The 17,398-nt window shown below is 41.6% G+C and overlaps 1 protein-coding gene across 2 annotated transcripts in view; it reads left to right on the top strand.

Moving 5' to 3' along the window:
* The first annotated feature begins 2,416 nt into the window (after positions 1–2,416).
* LOC139661226 (NACHT, LRR and PYD domains-containing protein 3-like) overlaps positions 2,417–17,398 on the top strand; it is a 91,757-nt gene continuing 76,775 nt past the window's right edge. Inside the window, exons 1-20 of one of the 2 annotated variants that reach the window (XM_071539636.1) lie at positions 2,417–2,472; positions 3,764–3,841; positions 4,512–4,614; positions 4,727–4,843; positions 4,949–5,059; positions 5,163–5,276; positions 5,368–5,481; positions 5,578–5,688; positions 6,301–6,338; positions 6,416–6,795; positions 7,323–7,429; positions 7,678–7,756; positions 7,909–8,137; positions 8,389–10,189; positions 10,305–10,478; positions 11,023–11,196; positions 12,809–12,982; positions 13,521–13,694; positions 13,899–13,945; positions 14,169–16,361. In XM_071539636.1, coding sequence (XP_071395737.1) covers positions 4,526–4,614; positions 4,727–4,843; positions 4,949–5,059; positions 5,163–5,276; positions 5,368–5,481; positions 5,578–5,688; positions 6,301–6,338; positions 6,416–6,795; positions 7,323–7,429; positions 7,678–7,756; positions 7,909–8,137; positions 8,389–10,189; positions 10,305–10,478; positions 11,023–11,196; positions 12,809–12,982; positions 13,521–13,694; positions 13,899–13,945; positions 14,169–14,788 — 4,653 coding nt within the window. In that variant the 5' untranslated portion in view covers positions 2,417–2,472; positions 3,764–3,841; positions 4,512–4,525 and the 3' untranslated portion in view covers positions 14,789–16,361. Of the gene's footprint in view, positions 2,473–3,763; positions 3,842–4,511; positions 4,615–4,726; positions 4,844–4,948; positions 5,060–5,162; positions 5,277–5,367; positions 5,482–5,577; positions 5,689–6,300; positions 6,339–6,415; positions 6,796–7,322; positions 7,430–7,677; positions 7,757–7,908; positions 8,138–8,388; positions 10,190–10,304; positions 10,479–11,022; positions 11,197–12,808; positions 12,983–13,520; positions 13,695–13,898; positions 13,946–14,168; positions 16,362–17,398 lie in introns of those variants that run through there. The other variant, XM_071539635.1, reaches the window with a different exon arrangement.

Below are 17,398 nucleotides of genomic sequence, written 5' to 3' on the forward strand. Positions count from 1 at the left end.
AGACGGGAGATTCGGTGGGGTTTCTTTGGGTGCCAGCTCATGTGGGGGTGGAAGGGAATGAGGCAGCTGATATGGCAGCTAAAAAGGCACTGAAGAGAGACATAGATGTGAGAGTACCCATTGGGACATATGAGTACAGATCCATTATTAAGAGAAATATAACAGCTGTGTGTGGCAGAAAGAGTGGGAAATTAAAAAGAAGGGGCGTCATTACTTCGCTATACAAAATAGTGTAAAGAAAGAACATTGTTATTTAGGGAGTGAGAGAAGGCACACGGTTGTTATGACTAGACTGAGACTGGGACACTGTGGGCTGGCATGGGACTTGGCAAAGATGGGCAAACATGAAGATGGACTGTGTGGAACTTGCAGAAAACAACAAACTGTGAAACACTTACTCATGGAATGCAAATGTTACATGGAAGAAAGAGAAAGGCTATATGATGCAGTATCACATCTGGGTACAAAGACGGTTTCAGTGAAAAGCCTGCTGAATCCTACCGAGAATCAGTCAAGGATTGTGAAAGCGGTCCTTGAATTCATCGCCGCGACAGGATTACATCTATGGAAATAGAATCACTACGAAAGGCAATCCAATCCCGACCTGTGAGAGGCAGCAATGTGCTGTAAGGCATCTAGTCTGCCGGAAACTCAGAAGAAGAAGAAGAAGAAGAAGAAGAAGAAGAAGAAGACTTTAAAATCAATTCTGAAATAGACATCATTTTGAACACACTGGAGCCGCTTTTTTTTAAGCAGGTAAATACATGTGGCTTAAATCTGATTTGCAAAAATCAGTTTCCACGTGTTTCTTTGCAGTTCACACTTGATAAAATCAATCTGACTCCAATCTGGATATGCCAAAAATCAGATTTGGGCCGGCAGTCTGAACATGGCCTTAGTTTTGGTTAAAAGTGTTGCTGCAGCATTTTGAACACAGTGGAGCCATTCTGCTTGTTTTTGGTAAACAGGGCGTTGCAGAAGTCAAATATAAATCTGTGTAATCTTCTCTGAATCGCTGAAAGTCCAGACAGATCTCATTTTTGCAATGTTTAAGACGGAAAAAGCGAGAGCGAACAAGCTTTTCAGTATGTTGCTCAAAGCTGCGTTGTGTTCCTTTGCTGTAAAACCACTTCTACCAGCCAGTCCAGCATGTGGATCCATCATTACAAACACACGTTTCACAGCCAAGCTTTGTTCAAAACCACAGGACTCAATTGTAAATTCTAGTCAAGATCTCAAGGTTTCCAAATATATCAAACATGTCAGGCTGAATTACAGGGAAATGTGTAGAAAATGATGCACAAACATCTAGATTTTTTTCCATTTGATGAAATGTTGCAGCGTCTTGAGTTTGAATATTTCTCTCAGTATCAGCAGCTGGAGCTTCAGTGTTGGAACAGCAGATACAGAATATGGAGACGTTGTTGTACAGTATGGGAAAAAATGTTTGAGGTTTGAAGCTACTTTAGAGGAAATTTCAAGCATTCAACTCAGTGAACTCCTCAAGCAATTTCTTGAAACCTCTTTGCACTTATTCAACTTGTGGAAGATCTGCAGACTGAAAAGATTATTTTCTATTGCAAAAAAAAAAAAAAAATTGTGGGCAGGGTGAATTCAGAAAAGGTAACTCCTATTATCTGGTTTATGGTGTAAATTCATTCGTTTCATCATGTTAATGAGTGTCAAAGTGTTGTAAGTTGTATGAAGATAAGATATGCTAAGGGTAAGAAAACAAAAACAAAGTAATGCTCTTCTGAAACTATAATGTTTATTAGTTAAGGTAAGATTTTTGTTTATATTGGTGGTTGTTTGCTTTGTTTACCACTTGAGGGTTGGGGTTGAGCAATGAGATGTTTTGCCAGGAGTAAGTCCAATCAGCTTATTTGCTTTTTTAATTACTCGAGTGTTAATAATAATATATATTTTTTTTTTTTTATTAATTATACTAATAACACTCAAACGGTTAATGTGAACAAGAAACCCAGTTCAGCTGAAGATTCTGGGACGCGGGCGCCGCCTTTATCTAGCCATCTATCTATCTGTCTATCTATCTATCTATCTATCTATCTATCTATCTATCTATCTATCTATCTGTCTATCTAGTTACTTAGGCTATTTGTTTGTTTGTTTGCTTGCTTGTTTCTTTGTTAGTTTGTAGGTTGTTTGTAACGTTAGCCTGTACTTCATTTAACATTTAACATTCATTTAAGAAAGAAAAGGTTACAAGTCCACCAATGTGACATTGATATTTCCTAAATCAAACCAGTCCACCTCTCTCTCTCTCTCTCTCTATCTCTCTATCTGTCTCTTTCTCTCTCTCTGTCTCTCTCTCTCTCTCTCTCTCTCTCTATCTGTCTCTTTCTCTCTCTCTCCCGATCCCTCCCTCCTCCCTCTCTCTCTCTCTCTCTCTCGCTCTGATTTAGTTTCAGTTCCACGTATCGGTGTGTCGCAGATTATGTTCAGCACCTAAAGGTATTGTAAGCAGCAGTTTACATGACAGTTTGGTGTATTTTACTTTACTGACTCTATCCAGCAGATGTTTTATGTGACTGTTACCGCCTACCGTTAGCTTATTTAGACTAGAAAAAGAGGAAATCTACAACTCAGCCGTTTAACGTTGAAAACCCGATGTTTAGCTTCAAAATAAAACTAACGCTGCTTTCTGCCAACAGGATTGCGGGGAAAAAACTTTAATTCCCGTTCACTCTCATTAGCATTTTGATGTATATTTAGGCTACTTATTTAACCAGGCTGCTCTCACTGACTTCCTGCTTCAAGGCAGACCAGGAAGCTGCAAGACAAGATGCAACCAACAACATAAGTTCAACCAGGAGAGACAAGTGAATGAAGTAAAGATAATTGTTTATTATAGCAGATGATATAGTGAAAATTAAGACTTAACAAGAAAGTATTTGGCGTTTAGACTATAAATCCCGCTGTCGAGTCCAGACACTGGTGATGGTGGTGGCTGAAACTGATAGGCTGGTGAGGCTGATGAGTGATGAAGCTGATGAATCTGCGAAGACTGGGCGGAGACGGGGAGGTGGAGGGGTGCGCGCATAACAGCAGCATGGATGGATTAAAGCGGAGAGAGAGAAACATATTTACAAAGACAGCAGCAAAATGATAGGCTAACAATGGAGGTGTGTCGCTGTACTATTGGATAGATGTGACCAGCTGATGTGAACAGCTGTTCACATCAGCTGTTCACATCAGCTGGTCAATTGACGGCCCGGGAAAAGACAGCAAGGAAATAATGAGTGAGCATGCGTGAGAGATGTGAATGGCAGGATGGTATGAGAAGTAAAACTAGGAGCTTAAGCATGTAAAAGAGCCTTCCTGACTGAACCTTCGTTAAAGCTCCATATAAACTGGAAGAGTTTAACCTCCTGTCACATGCGCCACCTTTTTTGATATTGCAGCTAGCAGATTTTAGATCTACACTCTCATTGTCGCTCTGTCATTGAATTTTCTCTTCCTCCCTGCTTTACGTCTCTGTGTGTTGGTCTGCTGTTTAGTTCACTGAAGATGATGTGGTTAATGTCTCCATCTAGTGGACACTTAGTAGAGCTACATCACCTGATCTGTGATTTCCCTGCCTCAGGGCGTACTTGCTCAGACCTGGTTTCTGGCCTCATGTTAGACCGGTTTGGTGTCAGACTGATGTTTCTAGACTTTGATAGTGAAGTAATGAGGATGTGGCCACACCCTCAGATCAAATGAACACAGAAACCCAGAACTATGAAGGAGAATAAGCTGTCAGTGTTTCCTCTACAGATGAAGGCAGAACGTCTCTGTGACTTGATCTGGATGTGAATTCACCAGGCAAACATCTTCCAAGGTAACATTACTGTTTGATGAATACACTAGCTGTCATTTTCTGTTATGACTCTATAGTAGACTTTTGCAAGACAAAGTGCTAAAATCTGAATGAAGACAATTATGACTGAAAAAAAAAATATATACGTACATTTCTGAGGGCAAACGAAAACAAAAGCAAACCATATGCAAACCATAAACAGGATGACTACAGTTTCTGTGAAATGAAACAGTAAGATTTAAAACATTTTAAGACCTTTTAATGCAGTTCAAAATAAGCCTGAAGATTTAACAAAAATATACATCTGTACAACCAGGGAAATTTCTCACTGTAAATAGAAACAACTCAGACCTGTAAAATTATATTTAAGATATAACCAGATACCGGCGACTGAGTTTTTTACTGTAATGTCTTCAGCATGTTGCGTCTTTGTCTTGTCGGTATTTGGCTTTTTGCCATTTTCTCCATGAATTGGAAAGCCAAAATGTTGCCACACAGCAGACTTCAAACTTGATGGAGCGTCCTCAGATTCAGTTTTGCCTCAATCCAGCTGGGCTCACTGGAGCTGTGATGACCCAATTTCTAACACACTGCACTGTATATTTGGCATTTGGCACAACACCAGAAGTGATATATCCTTGTTGTACTGAATCAGTCCAGCTAACAGCATGTTGGGTGTGTTTGTGTAAAGGTGTTGGCTCTACTATGAGTCAGTCTGAGGAGAGAGAGGAGGGGCTCCCTCCCTCTAAAACCACTTTGTCTGGGGAACATGACAGCCGGACCAAAGCTAAGAGGTAAGATGAGGGTCTCTAACTGTCCATGACTGTTCTCCATCTCAGAGCTCAGCAGTGAAATCATTACAGCATCATTATTCAGAGTAAAAGCTCTGTCTGTGTTGTGTTGAAGCCCAGTCCAGCAGCAGAGACCAGACTCCCCTGTATCCAGCTGTGTGTCCATGAAGAGTGACCAGTCTATTGCTGAGCCCTTAAACTTTAGAGATGGAAACCACTCTACTGTGCAGAGGTGATAATGTATGATATTGATGATATTGATGATTAAAAAAAACAACAGCCACACATCCACATAACATGGATTTTAAAGATGGTGGGGATCCTTCCTGTTTACTAGAGTCCAGCAGGAGAGACCAGACTCCCCTGTATCCAGCTGTGTGTCCATGAGGAGTGACCAATCTAAGGAGCCACCTCTACACTTTAAAGATAAACATCCTTCTGAAAATATGTAAGTCATCATTATCTTAGTATGTTAGCATTACTAAGAAAGTACATTTGTCTTCTTCATAAGGACACAGATACCTTCACTGTGTTCATAATGTTTCTATCAGGATCCAACAGCAGAGACCAGACTCCCCTGAACCCAGCTGTGTGTCCATGAAGAGTGACTGGTCTATTGCTGAGCCCTTAAACTTTAGAGATGGAAATCACTCTACTGTGCAGAGGTGATAATGTATGATATTGATTATAAAAAAACAACAGCTACACATCCACATAACATGGATTTTAATGGTGGGGATCCTTCCGGTTTACTAGAGTCCAGCAGGAGAGACCAGACTCCCCTGTATCCAGCTGTGTGTCCATGAAGAGTGACTGGTCTATTGCTGAGCCCTTAAACTTTAGAGATGGAAATCACTCTACTGTGCAGAGGTGATAATGTATGATATTGATGACAAAAAAAACCAACAGCTACACATCCACATAACATGGATTTTAATGATGGTGGGGATCCTTCCTGTTTACTAGTGTCCAGCAGGAGAGACCAGACTCCCCTGAACCCAGCTGTGTGTCCATGAAGAGTGACCAGTCTAAGGATCCACCTCTACACTTTAAAGATAAACATCCTTCTGAAAATATGTAAGTCATCATTATCTTAGTATGTTAGCATTACTAAGAAAGTAAAACTGTCTTCTTCATAAGACAGTTTTACTTTCACTGTGTTCATAATGTTTCTATGGTTTCTATGGCAATGGTCTCATAAGAAGAGGTATCAATTGATGATATATAGAATTGGCCCAGTTCTTCATACTCTGTTGATTTAGTTTCCTCTTTCAAAACATCACATCCAATAATCAGGGCTGGCTTTCCCAATAATGATGTATCTTGAACGTTGGGGCAAAAGGAACTGCCTCTAATGGTTTGACGTGGCAGCATATTAAATTTATTATCTCCTCAACCTCATCCAGTACAAACTCGGGTGAGTGTTTTTTCTTCATACAACTTACCAGCAGTTCCCCAGGCTCACTGCCAGAGGAGCTTTCTTCCAAACAATTGCTGTGAAGAGAGGCCATTCCTTTGGCTTCGCTCTGAGTGGAAACAAAACAAAAATTGATCCATTATTTCATGAAAATTGAGTCGATCTGCATTGAACTGCTGTGTTATTTGTATAGTGTCTTCTATAGTATGCATTATAGATTTACTAGAGGTCTTTGTAACTCCATCAAGGTCTTCATCTTTTCTGTCTCTCAGGGTTTGGTGTGATTTCCAGAAGTGCAACAAAAAAAAAGGTAAACTACATACATTTTTTTTTCTTTCCCCTATTCCTTCATACTCTCCTCACGTCACATCTGTGAATATGCTGCAGGTGAAAATTACCTGAGACAAGTGTCAGATGCAGTGTCCAAACATCGACACATGAAGGTTCCCTTGAAGAAGCCATTTGGCTCCAAGTGGACGATAGGACAGCTGGCCGACACCATCTGCAAAGGGAACGATGCCATAGTGAAGGAGTGGGCAAACTTCTATCTTCCTAATACAGTGAACATGGTGGTCGTGGGTGCAGTGGAGAACTCCTCATGCCAGTGTGGCCAGTTTGTTTTGATGACGTGTCAGGACAAAAATGTGTACGCCTATGATGGAGAGGAGCTGCATGTGGTGGCTTCAAGCCTGAAGCAGCTTGAGAAACTGGGCTTTGAGTATCCAGGGTCCAAGAGTTTTTGGAGAGGCCAGCCCTTCAAAAATATGGTGAGAGCACATTACAATTGGTTATAATAATTTAGGCTGCGGCCACACTGGTCCGTCAGAAAACGGACAGAATTATTGACGGATATATTTCTGTCCATTGGGCTGTTTTGGAATGTCAACATGGTGGGAGAGGCCAAAATACAGTAGCTTAGCTTTGCTCATAACAGTGCTACTTCGTGGGAAAAAATAAGGAACAGACTACACATTAAAAATTATTAAAATTATTTATATTCCATATACCAAAATGGATGGTGATGAATCCGTCTGTCCAGAAAAAGTTCAGCTGGGTTGAACTTTCTCTCTGTCAAAACGGATGGAAATGTGACGGAGATGGACACATCATCAGCCCTGTCCAGACAACAGACAGCTCTTATTAAAAATGAACTGAAATTAACAGAGACGGACAGACACAACGGATCAGTGTGGCTGGGTTAGGCATTACTGGGAACCAGAGAAGCTTATGCCTGATACTAATGATTGATAACCTGTGGGTACTAACAAGAACTTCTTGACTTTGTTGTGTGTAGTCTGAGGACAATTGGGCAGAAGTGAGGAAGGGCGCTGTGGGGAAGAGGTTGGACCAAGAGCACCTAGATCTAGTGAGGGCAAAAAAGTCCACATTCAAGGACAGCAGGTGGGTATCTGGCTCTTCAAACAGATAAGAAAGTGTATGCTCAGCCTAATTTTAACTATCTCAGGTGCAGGGTGAGGACTAAGGTCATAAGGTGATAATGCTCCCAAGAAGATTTATTGATGCAACATTTGAACCCAGCCCTACAAATCTAGAACTGTATAGGAAATAAAGTAACTGCATAAGAGCAAGGCAGAGTGAACCTGAGAAAAGTGACTTCATAGACCTAATACTTAATGTTTTCTCCACAGAGTTCACCGTCAAAGGAAAAAGGTTCCCAGTGTTCAGTCTGCCCGGGAACATCAAACAGACCAGGACTCCATATTTATGGTGTGTAAATGTACAACAACACCTTTTACTTCAGCTACAAAGCAAATACAAATCAACCTTTCTGGTCATTATAGTCTCTATGTTGCACTCTTTAGGGATGCAAGATGGATGTGATGTTGGGTTACATGATTTTAATATGAATTCTGTTACAGCTTCTTGAGGAGAACATTGTCACTTTTGTGAAGAACGAGCTGAAAAGGTTCCAGAGGGTTCTGAGTCCAGATTACCCAGAATGCTCAGAGAGGCCGAGGGAGGATGAGGAGGTGGTGGACGGTGAGGAGGAAGAGCAGAGGAGGAGCAGCAGAGAGGCTTTTCTGCAGATCACACTGCACTTCCTGAGGAGAATGAAGCAGGAGGAGCTGGCTGACTTTCTGCAGAGCAGTAAGAGGCTTTTAACAGGTTTAACATGATGGAAAGAGGAAACGGTAGAAAATGAGAGATGTTTACATTTCCAAACTGCTGTAAATATGCTGTACACATCTGTATCAGATCTATACAATTCTTCTGGGCTGCACACAGTCAGAACATGTTTGTCCACTACTGATGAGCTGAATAGATATCATGGAGTGGGAAAATATATCCATCCACACTGAAATCCACTCATTGATTTCATTTGTTGTTTGTTCATTCAGAAACTCTTGCTGCAGAGTGCCATCGTCAACTCAAATCTGATCTGAAGGAGAAGTTTCAGTGTGTTTTTGAGGGGATTGCTAAAGCAGGAAACCCAACACTTCTGAATCAGATCTACACAGAGCTTTACATCACAGAGGGAGGGAGTGGAGAGGTCAATGATGAACATGAGGTCAGACAGATTGAAGCAGCTTCCAGGAAACCTGCGAGACCAGAAACACCAATCAAATGTGAAGACATCTTTAAACCTGTACCTGGAAGAGATAAACCAGTCAGAACACTGCTGACAAAGGGAGTGGCTGGCATTGGGAAGACAGTCTTAACACAGAAGTTCACTCTGGACTGGGCTGAAGACAAAGCCAACCAGGATATACAGTTCACATTTCCATTCACTTTCCGAGAGCTGAATCTGCTGAAAGGGAAAACATATAGCTTGGTGGAACTTCTTCATCACTTCTTTACTGAGACCAAAGAAGCAGGAATCTGCAGGTTTGACAAGTTCCAGGTTGTGTTCATCCTTGACGGTCTGGATGAGTGTCGACTTCCTCTAGACTTCAAGAAGAACAAGATCCTGACTGATGTTAAAGAGTCAACCTCAGTGGATGTGCTGCTGACAAACCTCATCAAGGGGAAACTGCTTCCCTCTGCTCGCCTCTGGATAACCACACGACCTGCAGCAGCCAATCAGATCCCTCCTGAGTGTGTTGACATGGTGACAGAGGTGAGAGGCTTCACTGACCCACAGAAGGAGGAGTACTTCAGGAAGAGCTTCAGAGATGAGGAGCAGGCCAGCAGAATCATCTCCCACATCAAGACTTCACGAAGCCTCCACATCATGTGCCACTTCCCAGTCTTCTGTTGGATCACTGCCACAGTTCTGGAGCATGTGTTGAAAACCAGTGAGAGAGGAGACCTGCCCAAGACCCTGACTGAAATGTACATCCACTTCCTGGTGGTTCAGTCCAAACAGGGGAACGTCAAGTATCATGGAAGAGCTGAGACAGATCCACACTGGAATCCAGAGAGCAGGAAGATGATTCTCTCTCTGGGAAAACTGGCTTTTGAGCAGCTGGAGAAAGGCAACCTGATCTTCTATGAAGCTGACCTGACAGATTGTGGCATTGATATCAGAGCAGCCTCAGTGTACTCAGGAGTGTTCACACAGATCTTTAAAGAGGAGCGTGGGCTGTACCAGGACAAGGTGTTCTGCTTTGTCCATCTGAGCATTCAGGAGTTTCTGGCTGCTGTTTATGTCATCATCTCATTCATCGACTCTGATGTCAATCTACTGTCAGAACCACAATCAGCCTCCACAACATCTCAACTGATACACCAATCTCAGGTAAATCACCTCTGCCAGAGTGCTGTGGACAAGGCCTTACAGAGTCCAAATGGACACCTGGACTTGTTCCTCCGCTTCCTCCTGGGTCTGTCACTGGAGACCAATCAGACTCTCCTACGAGGCCTTCTGACACAGACAGGAAGTAGCTCACAGACCAATCAGGAAACAGTCCAGTACATCAAGCAGAAGATCAAGAAGAATCCCTCTCCAGAGAAAAGCATCAATCTGTTCCACTGTCTGAATGAGCTGAATGACCGTTTTCTAGTGGAGCAGATCCAACAGTACCTGAGATCAGGAAGTCTCTCCACAGACGAACTCTCCCCTGCTCAGTGGTCGGCTCTGGTCTTCATCTTACTGTCATCAGAAGAAGAGCTGGATGTATTTGATCTGAAGAAATACTCTGCTTCAGAGGAGGCTCTTCTGAGGCTGCTGCCAGTGGTCAAAGCCTCCAATAAATCTTTGTAAGTTCATAGAAAAGTGGAAAGATTCAATGTATTAAACCTAATATTCATACAGTGGAAAACATAAGAAATATCATCAAAGTTATTGTTGTCTTTATCACCAATTCTTATTCAGGCTGAGTGGCTGTGAACTGTCAAAGAGAAGCTGTAAAGCTCTGGCCTCAGTTCTCAGCTCCCAGTCCTCTAGTCTGAGAGAGCTGGACTTGAGTAACAACGACCTGCAGGATTCAGGAGTGAAGCTGCTCTCTGCTGGACTGGAGAGTCCACACTGTAGACTGGAAACTCTCAGGTAAGATCCATTTATGGTTTTTCTTAATTGATTTGACATATTTCTCCAAACTAATGTCTGTTCTTTCAAAACTCTCAAAACTATTGTTCAGAATAGAGTAGCTAGGATTTTAACTATTGTTAAACAGAATCATAAATCCCCAATTTCAGCATCTCTCTAATGGTTATCATTCAGATACAGAATTAATGTAAAGCTTTTACTGATCACATTTAAAGCATGGCTAATTTTGTCCATGAGTTTCACTGCAGAACTCTTACATATAGTGTATATATATATATATATATATATATATATATATATATATATATACAGTATATATTTAGCGTGGGTGACCCAATTGGGAATCAAACCAGCATCCCTGGCATTGTTAATGCTACACTCAACTCAGTGAGCTACAGCACCATGCAAAGTACACTATAACCTCTGCGTATAGATAAATAAAGTTTATCATTAGTAGTAGTAACTTGAAAGAAAAAAAATACAGACGTTTGACTTTGTGTAATGTAAGAGAACAACATGTTCATGTTTGTTCATATCCATTAAGGCTGAGTGGATGCCAGCTGTCACAGAGAAGCTGTGATGCTCTGGCCTCAGTTCTCAGCTCCCAGTCCTCTAGTCTGAGAGAGCTGGACCTGAGTAACAACAACCTGCAGGATTCAGGAGTGAAGCTGCTCTCTGCTGGACTGGAGGATCCACACTGTAGACTGGAGACTCTCAGGTAAGATCAGGTTATTATGCTTTTGTGTAACAATATGTTGCAACTAACTATAATATATGCTAGACAGCTGTTTTTATGATGGTTTTTTTATGTCTTTGAGGTTTTTTTTGTATTTGTTTTTCACAGTTTCTGCATTGATCAAACAAAATCATTTTGTATGCTATAAACCCTGTATGATAAAAATGTATTGTGGTCTGAATGCTATGGCAATCTGACGAACTGACAAAGATGACTGAGAAAGTGCTGGCTTAAGTAGGCAGGGCCTTGATGTGATGATATGAACCAGCTGTGTGATGAGCAGGAACCAGCAACGGGCGGGAAACTGCAAGACCTGAAATGAGACACACCCACAACACACACACAGAAGACTAGGAGGGAAGGGAAGAGGAGACAGAGAGAGAAGAAGGGGATTGGAATGGAGAGAACCCTAACCCTGATGCAGCTGACATCGTGACAGGACCCCCTCTCCTAGGGACGGCTCCTGACGTCCCTCCAGGCCAGTCCGCATGCCTCTGGTGGAAATCAGCAACATGGGCAGGATCCAGAATATTTCTTCTGGTCAAATATGTCCAGCTGAACAAAAGAGAATGTATCAGCATCCAGAGTGGGCCACCAGAAGCGGCGTCGGAGGAATGTGTGGGTGCGATTGACACCAGGATGACAGGTACATTTCTGGAACAAACAAGCGGCTGGCAGGGCAGCGCCCACACTGACATCAGAAGCATCCACCTCTACCACAAACTGTCGGGAAGGATCAGGATGGATGCGGATGGGTGCTGAGGTAAAACATCTCTTCAATTCACTGAAGACCTTATCCACATCAGAGGACCAGGAGAAAGGGACAGCACAGGAGGCCAAAGCATTGAGTGGGGCAGCCAGAGAACTATAGTTGCAGACAAACCAACAGTAGAAATTAGCAAATCCCAGAAAGTGCTGAAGCTGCTTACGGAAGGTAGGAACAGGCCATTCTCTCACCACATTAAGCTTAGAAGGATCCATTTGTATGTTGCCAGCAGGAGGGCTTGGCAGACATGCTGAACATGCTCCGTGGAGGACTTTGAGAAAATCAAAATGTCATGACAAAGACAAATTGATTCAACATATCCTGGAGTACATCATTCACGAGTGCCTGGAACACTGCTGGGGCATTTGTGAGACCAAAGGGCATAACCAGATACTTGTAGTGGTCACTGGGGGTGTTAAAGGTAGCCTTCCATTCCATTTCCAAGTACAATAGAATGCAGCATACCTGTCCCAGGGGAAGCCTGCAGCACTGGCCTTGATACTGAACCCTTTGACTGCTTTTGGACTCCTCTCTCTTAATTCCCCCTGGGTACCACAGTGGTCATATACATTTTCTGCATTGATCAAACAAAATAATTTTGTATGATATAAACCTGTGTGATAAAAATGTATTGCATTATATTCCCCTTATTTTCTTATCTGTTCCTTTTCATTCTATTAAAAGGGTGGACAGAGTTAGAGCATCATGTTTGAGGTCTGAAACAAAATGTTCCCTGTCCAAATGTATGTATGTTCCTTCCTGCTTACTGACAGTGAGTCGCCGTGGAAAGCATAATTATTAAGGAAAATGTTTCTATTAATTTAATAGGTTGAATCAAAACAAGCTCACACACAAATGCTGTCAGGAGTTGTCATCAGTTCTCAGCTCCCAGTCCTCTAGTCTGAGAGAGCTGGACCTGAATAACAACGACCTGCAAGATTCAGGAGTGAAGCTGCTCTCTGCTGGACTGGAGAGTCCACAATGTAGACTGGAAACTCTCAAGTAAGATCCATTTACAGTTTTTTTTTCAATTGATTTGACACTCTCCAAACTAAGGTTGTGCTCTCAAAACAGTCTCTCAGGTCAGGATTCTTCAATCTGTTCAACAGATTTAAATCCTGCTTTACATGCAGGTTAATGTCAGTAAATAAACACCTGACCTGTGTAGGATTTTCTCTGCTTACATGATTTTTAAACCAGTTGTGATGCCAACATTTATCACTGTTTTGTAGCTCCTGTGAATTTCCATGAAGATATTTCACTATTTCCTCTCCTTGCAGCGACAGTTGCTGAAACCTAAAATACCAGAAAGGGCTTGTAAGATTCTGTCACAAATTGAGACAAACTCTCAAACTGAACCAAATTAAGCCACAGAACCGAATCACTGGGTCAACTGTTTGCATTTGAGACAGTTACATTTTTTGCAAGAATTTGACTGCATTGTCATAACTATTTTCACAGCCATATACTAAAACATATCTAACATGTAGCTTGTTTTGTGTGTGTGTGTGTGTGTGTGTGTGTGTGTGTGTGTGTGCAGGCTGTCAGGCTGTCTGCTCACAGAGGAAGGCTGTGCTTCTCTGGCCTCAGCTCTGAGCTCCAACCCCTCCCATCTGAGAGAGCTGGACGTGAGCTACAATCATCCAGGAGCCTCAGGAGTGAAGCTGCTCTCTGCTGGACTGGAGGATCCACACTGGAGACTGGACTCTCTCAGGTATGGAGAGGCAATGTCTGCTAGAAGGCTGAGAGTCACACACATTTTCTCTGTCACACTGAGAAGATGATGAATATTGTTTAATGTGTGATGGTGGATATGAGTGATGTCGTATGGAAACTCACTCATACAGAAAGTTATGCAGGTTATTTGTTTCCATTATGAAGAGATTATGCTGGTCTGACTTTATTTAACCCCCCACAGTGTGGACCATGGTGGAGTGCAGTGGTTGAAACCAGGTCTTAGGAAGTGTAAGTGTGTATTTAGTTTGTTTGCATTCAAATCCTATTTAAATAGAAAGCTCATGTATGTGACATCTTTTTATTCAAATCCTACTTAAAGATTGCTGACAAAATGTGTCACCATGAAACTGAAGAAATTAACATTTGATCTGTTAAAAAATCAACCAATAATAAACACAACAGGTGTATTAGATGAGAAGCTGCTGCTGTATTGTCTCGTTCTCTTCATCAGATGCCTGTGAACTCACATTGGACCCAAACACAGTAAACAGAAAGCTCCTCCTGTCTGAAGACAACAGAAAGGTGACAGTGGTGAGAGAGGAGCAGCCATATCCTGATCACCCAGAGAGATTTGACTGCTGGGATCAGCTGCTGTGTAGAAATGCTCTGACTGGTCGCTGTTACTGGGAGGTTGAGAGGAAAGGACTGGTTCATGTAGGAGTGACGTACAGAGGAATCAGTAGGAGAGGAGAGGGTGATGACTGCAGGCTTGGATGGAATGAAAAGTCCTGGAGTCTGTCCTGCTCTGATGTTAGTTACGCTGCCCTTCACAATAACAGAAGAACATACATACCTTCCCCCTCCTCTGTCTCTGACAGAGTAGCAGTGTATCTGGACTGGCCTGCTGGCTCTCTGTCCTTCTACAGAGTTTCCTCTGACACACTGATCCACATCCACACCTTCCACTCCACATTCACTGAACCACTCTATCCTGGGTTTGGGTTTGGGTTTGGGTTGTTTCAAAAGGTTAAACCTGGAGTTAGGTACATGTTCGGGATCAGCTCCTCAGTGTCTCTGTGTCAGATAGAGGAGGGAGAGAGAAACACTCTGCTGACCAAAGACAGCTGCTGAAATGACAGCTCACTCTGGACAGGATCACACAGTGTTGGGGAAAGTTACTTTTGAAACTAACTGGTTACTTTACTTTGTTACTTGCCCAGTAGTAACTAGTAATTAAGTTAGTCTTTATTAAAAGTAACGCGTAGGGTTGGGCAATGTCTACCAAATTGGCATATGACGATGTCCACAGTGAAACATCGTGATGGGCGATGATATTCTGTGTGTGTGTGTATGTGTGTGTGTGTGTGGGGGGGGTCTTTTATACTGTATATACTTTCTTTTACTTCTCTTTTTTTTCTACTTTTTACATGTATGTAGCCTATGTTGGATATTAATTGCTATTTCTATTTTTTGCACATTTGAGCCAACAGCCCATCCTCACCTACTCACCCGGTCTTTCCTTACTTTTCCTCCCTATAGCCTATGCTTAAGCAACCTCATTAAGCAGATCATCTGATTATAAAGAATATTTTTAATACTAGTCATAGTGATGTAACTGCAGCACTTTGCTTCATGTTTGGTAGGCGTAGTAGTCCGATTTGTAGTCCATTTTTTAGATTTCGGTTCCTCGGAGAGAACGGGAGAGTATTCCATTGTGTCTGTCCGTCTCTGTTCATTTCAATTCATTTTCAGTGAGAGCTGTCCATTGTCCAGACAGCGCTGATGACACGTCCGTCTCTGTCAGATTTCTGTCCGTTTTGATGGACAGAAAGTTCAACCCAGTTGAACTTTTTCTTGACAGATTTGTCACCACAAATCAGAGGCATTTTTTTTTTTATAGTGTTGACATTCCAAAACAACCCAACAGACAGAAATCTATCCGTTAGTAATTCCATCCATTTTCTGACGGATCAGTGTGACCGGAGTTCACTCTGTAGGTTCAGTGGTCGATGACTGTTGGCCATCAGCGCCATCAGACCAACCCTAGTAACGCATTCAAGTACTTTAACGTTACCTACTTAAAATAATGCCTGTAAAATACGTCTTCTGCTGATGTCATCACTATTACCGTACAGAAACTAACACTAATCATCACGTTTGGGACAAATGTTGTCTAAAACAATCATTAAGGAGCTTTCAGTTACCTGGTTCCACAGTAAATACTCAGTGGGGGCTTGGACAGATTGGAAGCCTTTCTGCCGTCACTGCATCACAACTGCAGGTGATTTTCACATTATCAACACTGCTATAAAAAGCCTAATTTGAGAAAAAAATACGCTATCGACATCTTAATGTGAGAATAGTAATGTTTATTTATTCATCAGTGTTTCCTACTCATTTTACTGTAAACAAACATCCATCAGTCAGTGTAAACAGAGTGTATTCTGTGTGTTGGGAAACTGAACAGGGTTTTAACAACACATACAAGAACATGAACATTTTATTGTGAAAATGAAATTAATGAGAAATAAAACCAGACAGAATCAAGTTATGGTTGTTCATCTTAGAGTCTGTTGTTGATAGACAGGTTAAAATATCTTTTGTAACTTTGATTTTTTTTATTTGGTGTTTTATTCTCTTCTCATCATTCCAAGCTAGACATCTAATTTTAAGGTTCTTAGAATTAAAGTTTAGCCTAAATGAACATTGTTTGGTCTTCATCTTTTCCAACAAGAAGTGTAGTTTGCTATTTCTAACCTGTGATCTTTAAGCTATCCAATGAAAACTTGCAGAGGGAGTACAAAATAAAATGGGACCACCTAAGGGATATACATTTTGTTTTGCCAGTGCAAAAAAAAATATTACGTTGGTCAAACATCCTGTAGACTTTAGATCACACTACATGAACACGGAAGACGGGAGACATTACCAAGCCTGCTAACGGCCACTAGGGGGCAGATAGACTAACTGTGAGTGACCAACCCCCACTATAACGTTAACTCGTCACACACACACACAGTGATTGACAACACCCTTACTGATACCATTTTCCCTATTTTTTTTTTATGTTCCATGTTTATAGCTGTTGCTTCTCCCAACTCAAGTTATATATTATACTATATTATATTATATTCACCCACATGACTGAGGGGAGAAAAAAAAAGTTTCCAGATTTACATTAAATTTATGAGCTTTGTAATGATAATGACATTGTCATGATTATTTTAATCTTATTAGGCCTAATCATTCTTATTCTTACTTTCTACTCATAAATATGCTTTTGCAATACTGTAGGTACTGTATATGGTTATGCTTATAATGCCAAATTCAATTGAACTGAACTGAATTCCTCCTAACGGCCACTAGGGGCAGATAGATAAACTGTGAATACTAGATGCTCCTCAGTAGAGCTCATACCTCCGCCAACGCTATGCAATATTCAATATATTCCAGTTCAACATGTCGGATTTTCACCAAAAGTTAATATCTTTTTCCATGCCACATCACCAAGGAGGGTTCCTATTGAGTCCAGTCCTTCTGGCTTCAAAAAGGGCAAAAAATGTCCATAAAGTTTCTCCATACAGCTGCAGCATAATCCAAGTCTTCTGACGCCATGCGATCGATATGAAGAAAAAACACTCATCCGAGTTAATACTAGATAATGACCGAATTTTAATTTTTGGGTGAACTATTCCTTTTATCAGTTCTTCCTTGCCCCATGACCAAACTTTCCACAAAGTT

This window comes from Centroberyx affinis, unplaced genomic scaffold (assembly GCF_046629955.1).
Source record: "Centroberyx affinis isolate AG114_WGS23_722 - 3 ecotype Tasmania unplaced genomic scaffold, CSIRO-AGI_Caff_v1 ptg003479l_1, whole genome shotgun sequence".
Taxonomy (NCBI): domain Eukaryota; kingdom Metazoa; phylum Chordata; class Actinopteri; order Beryciformes; family Berycidae; genus Centroberyx; species Centroberyx affinis.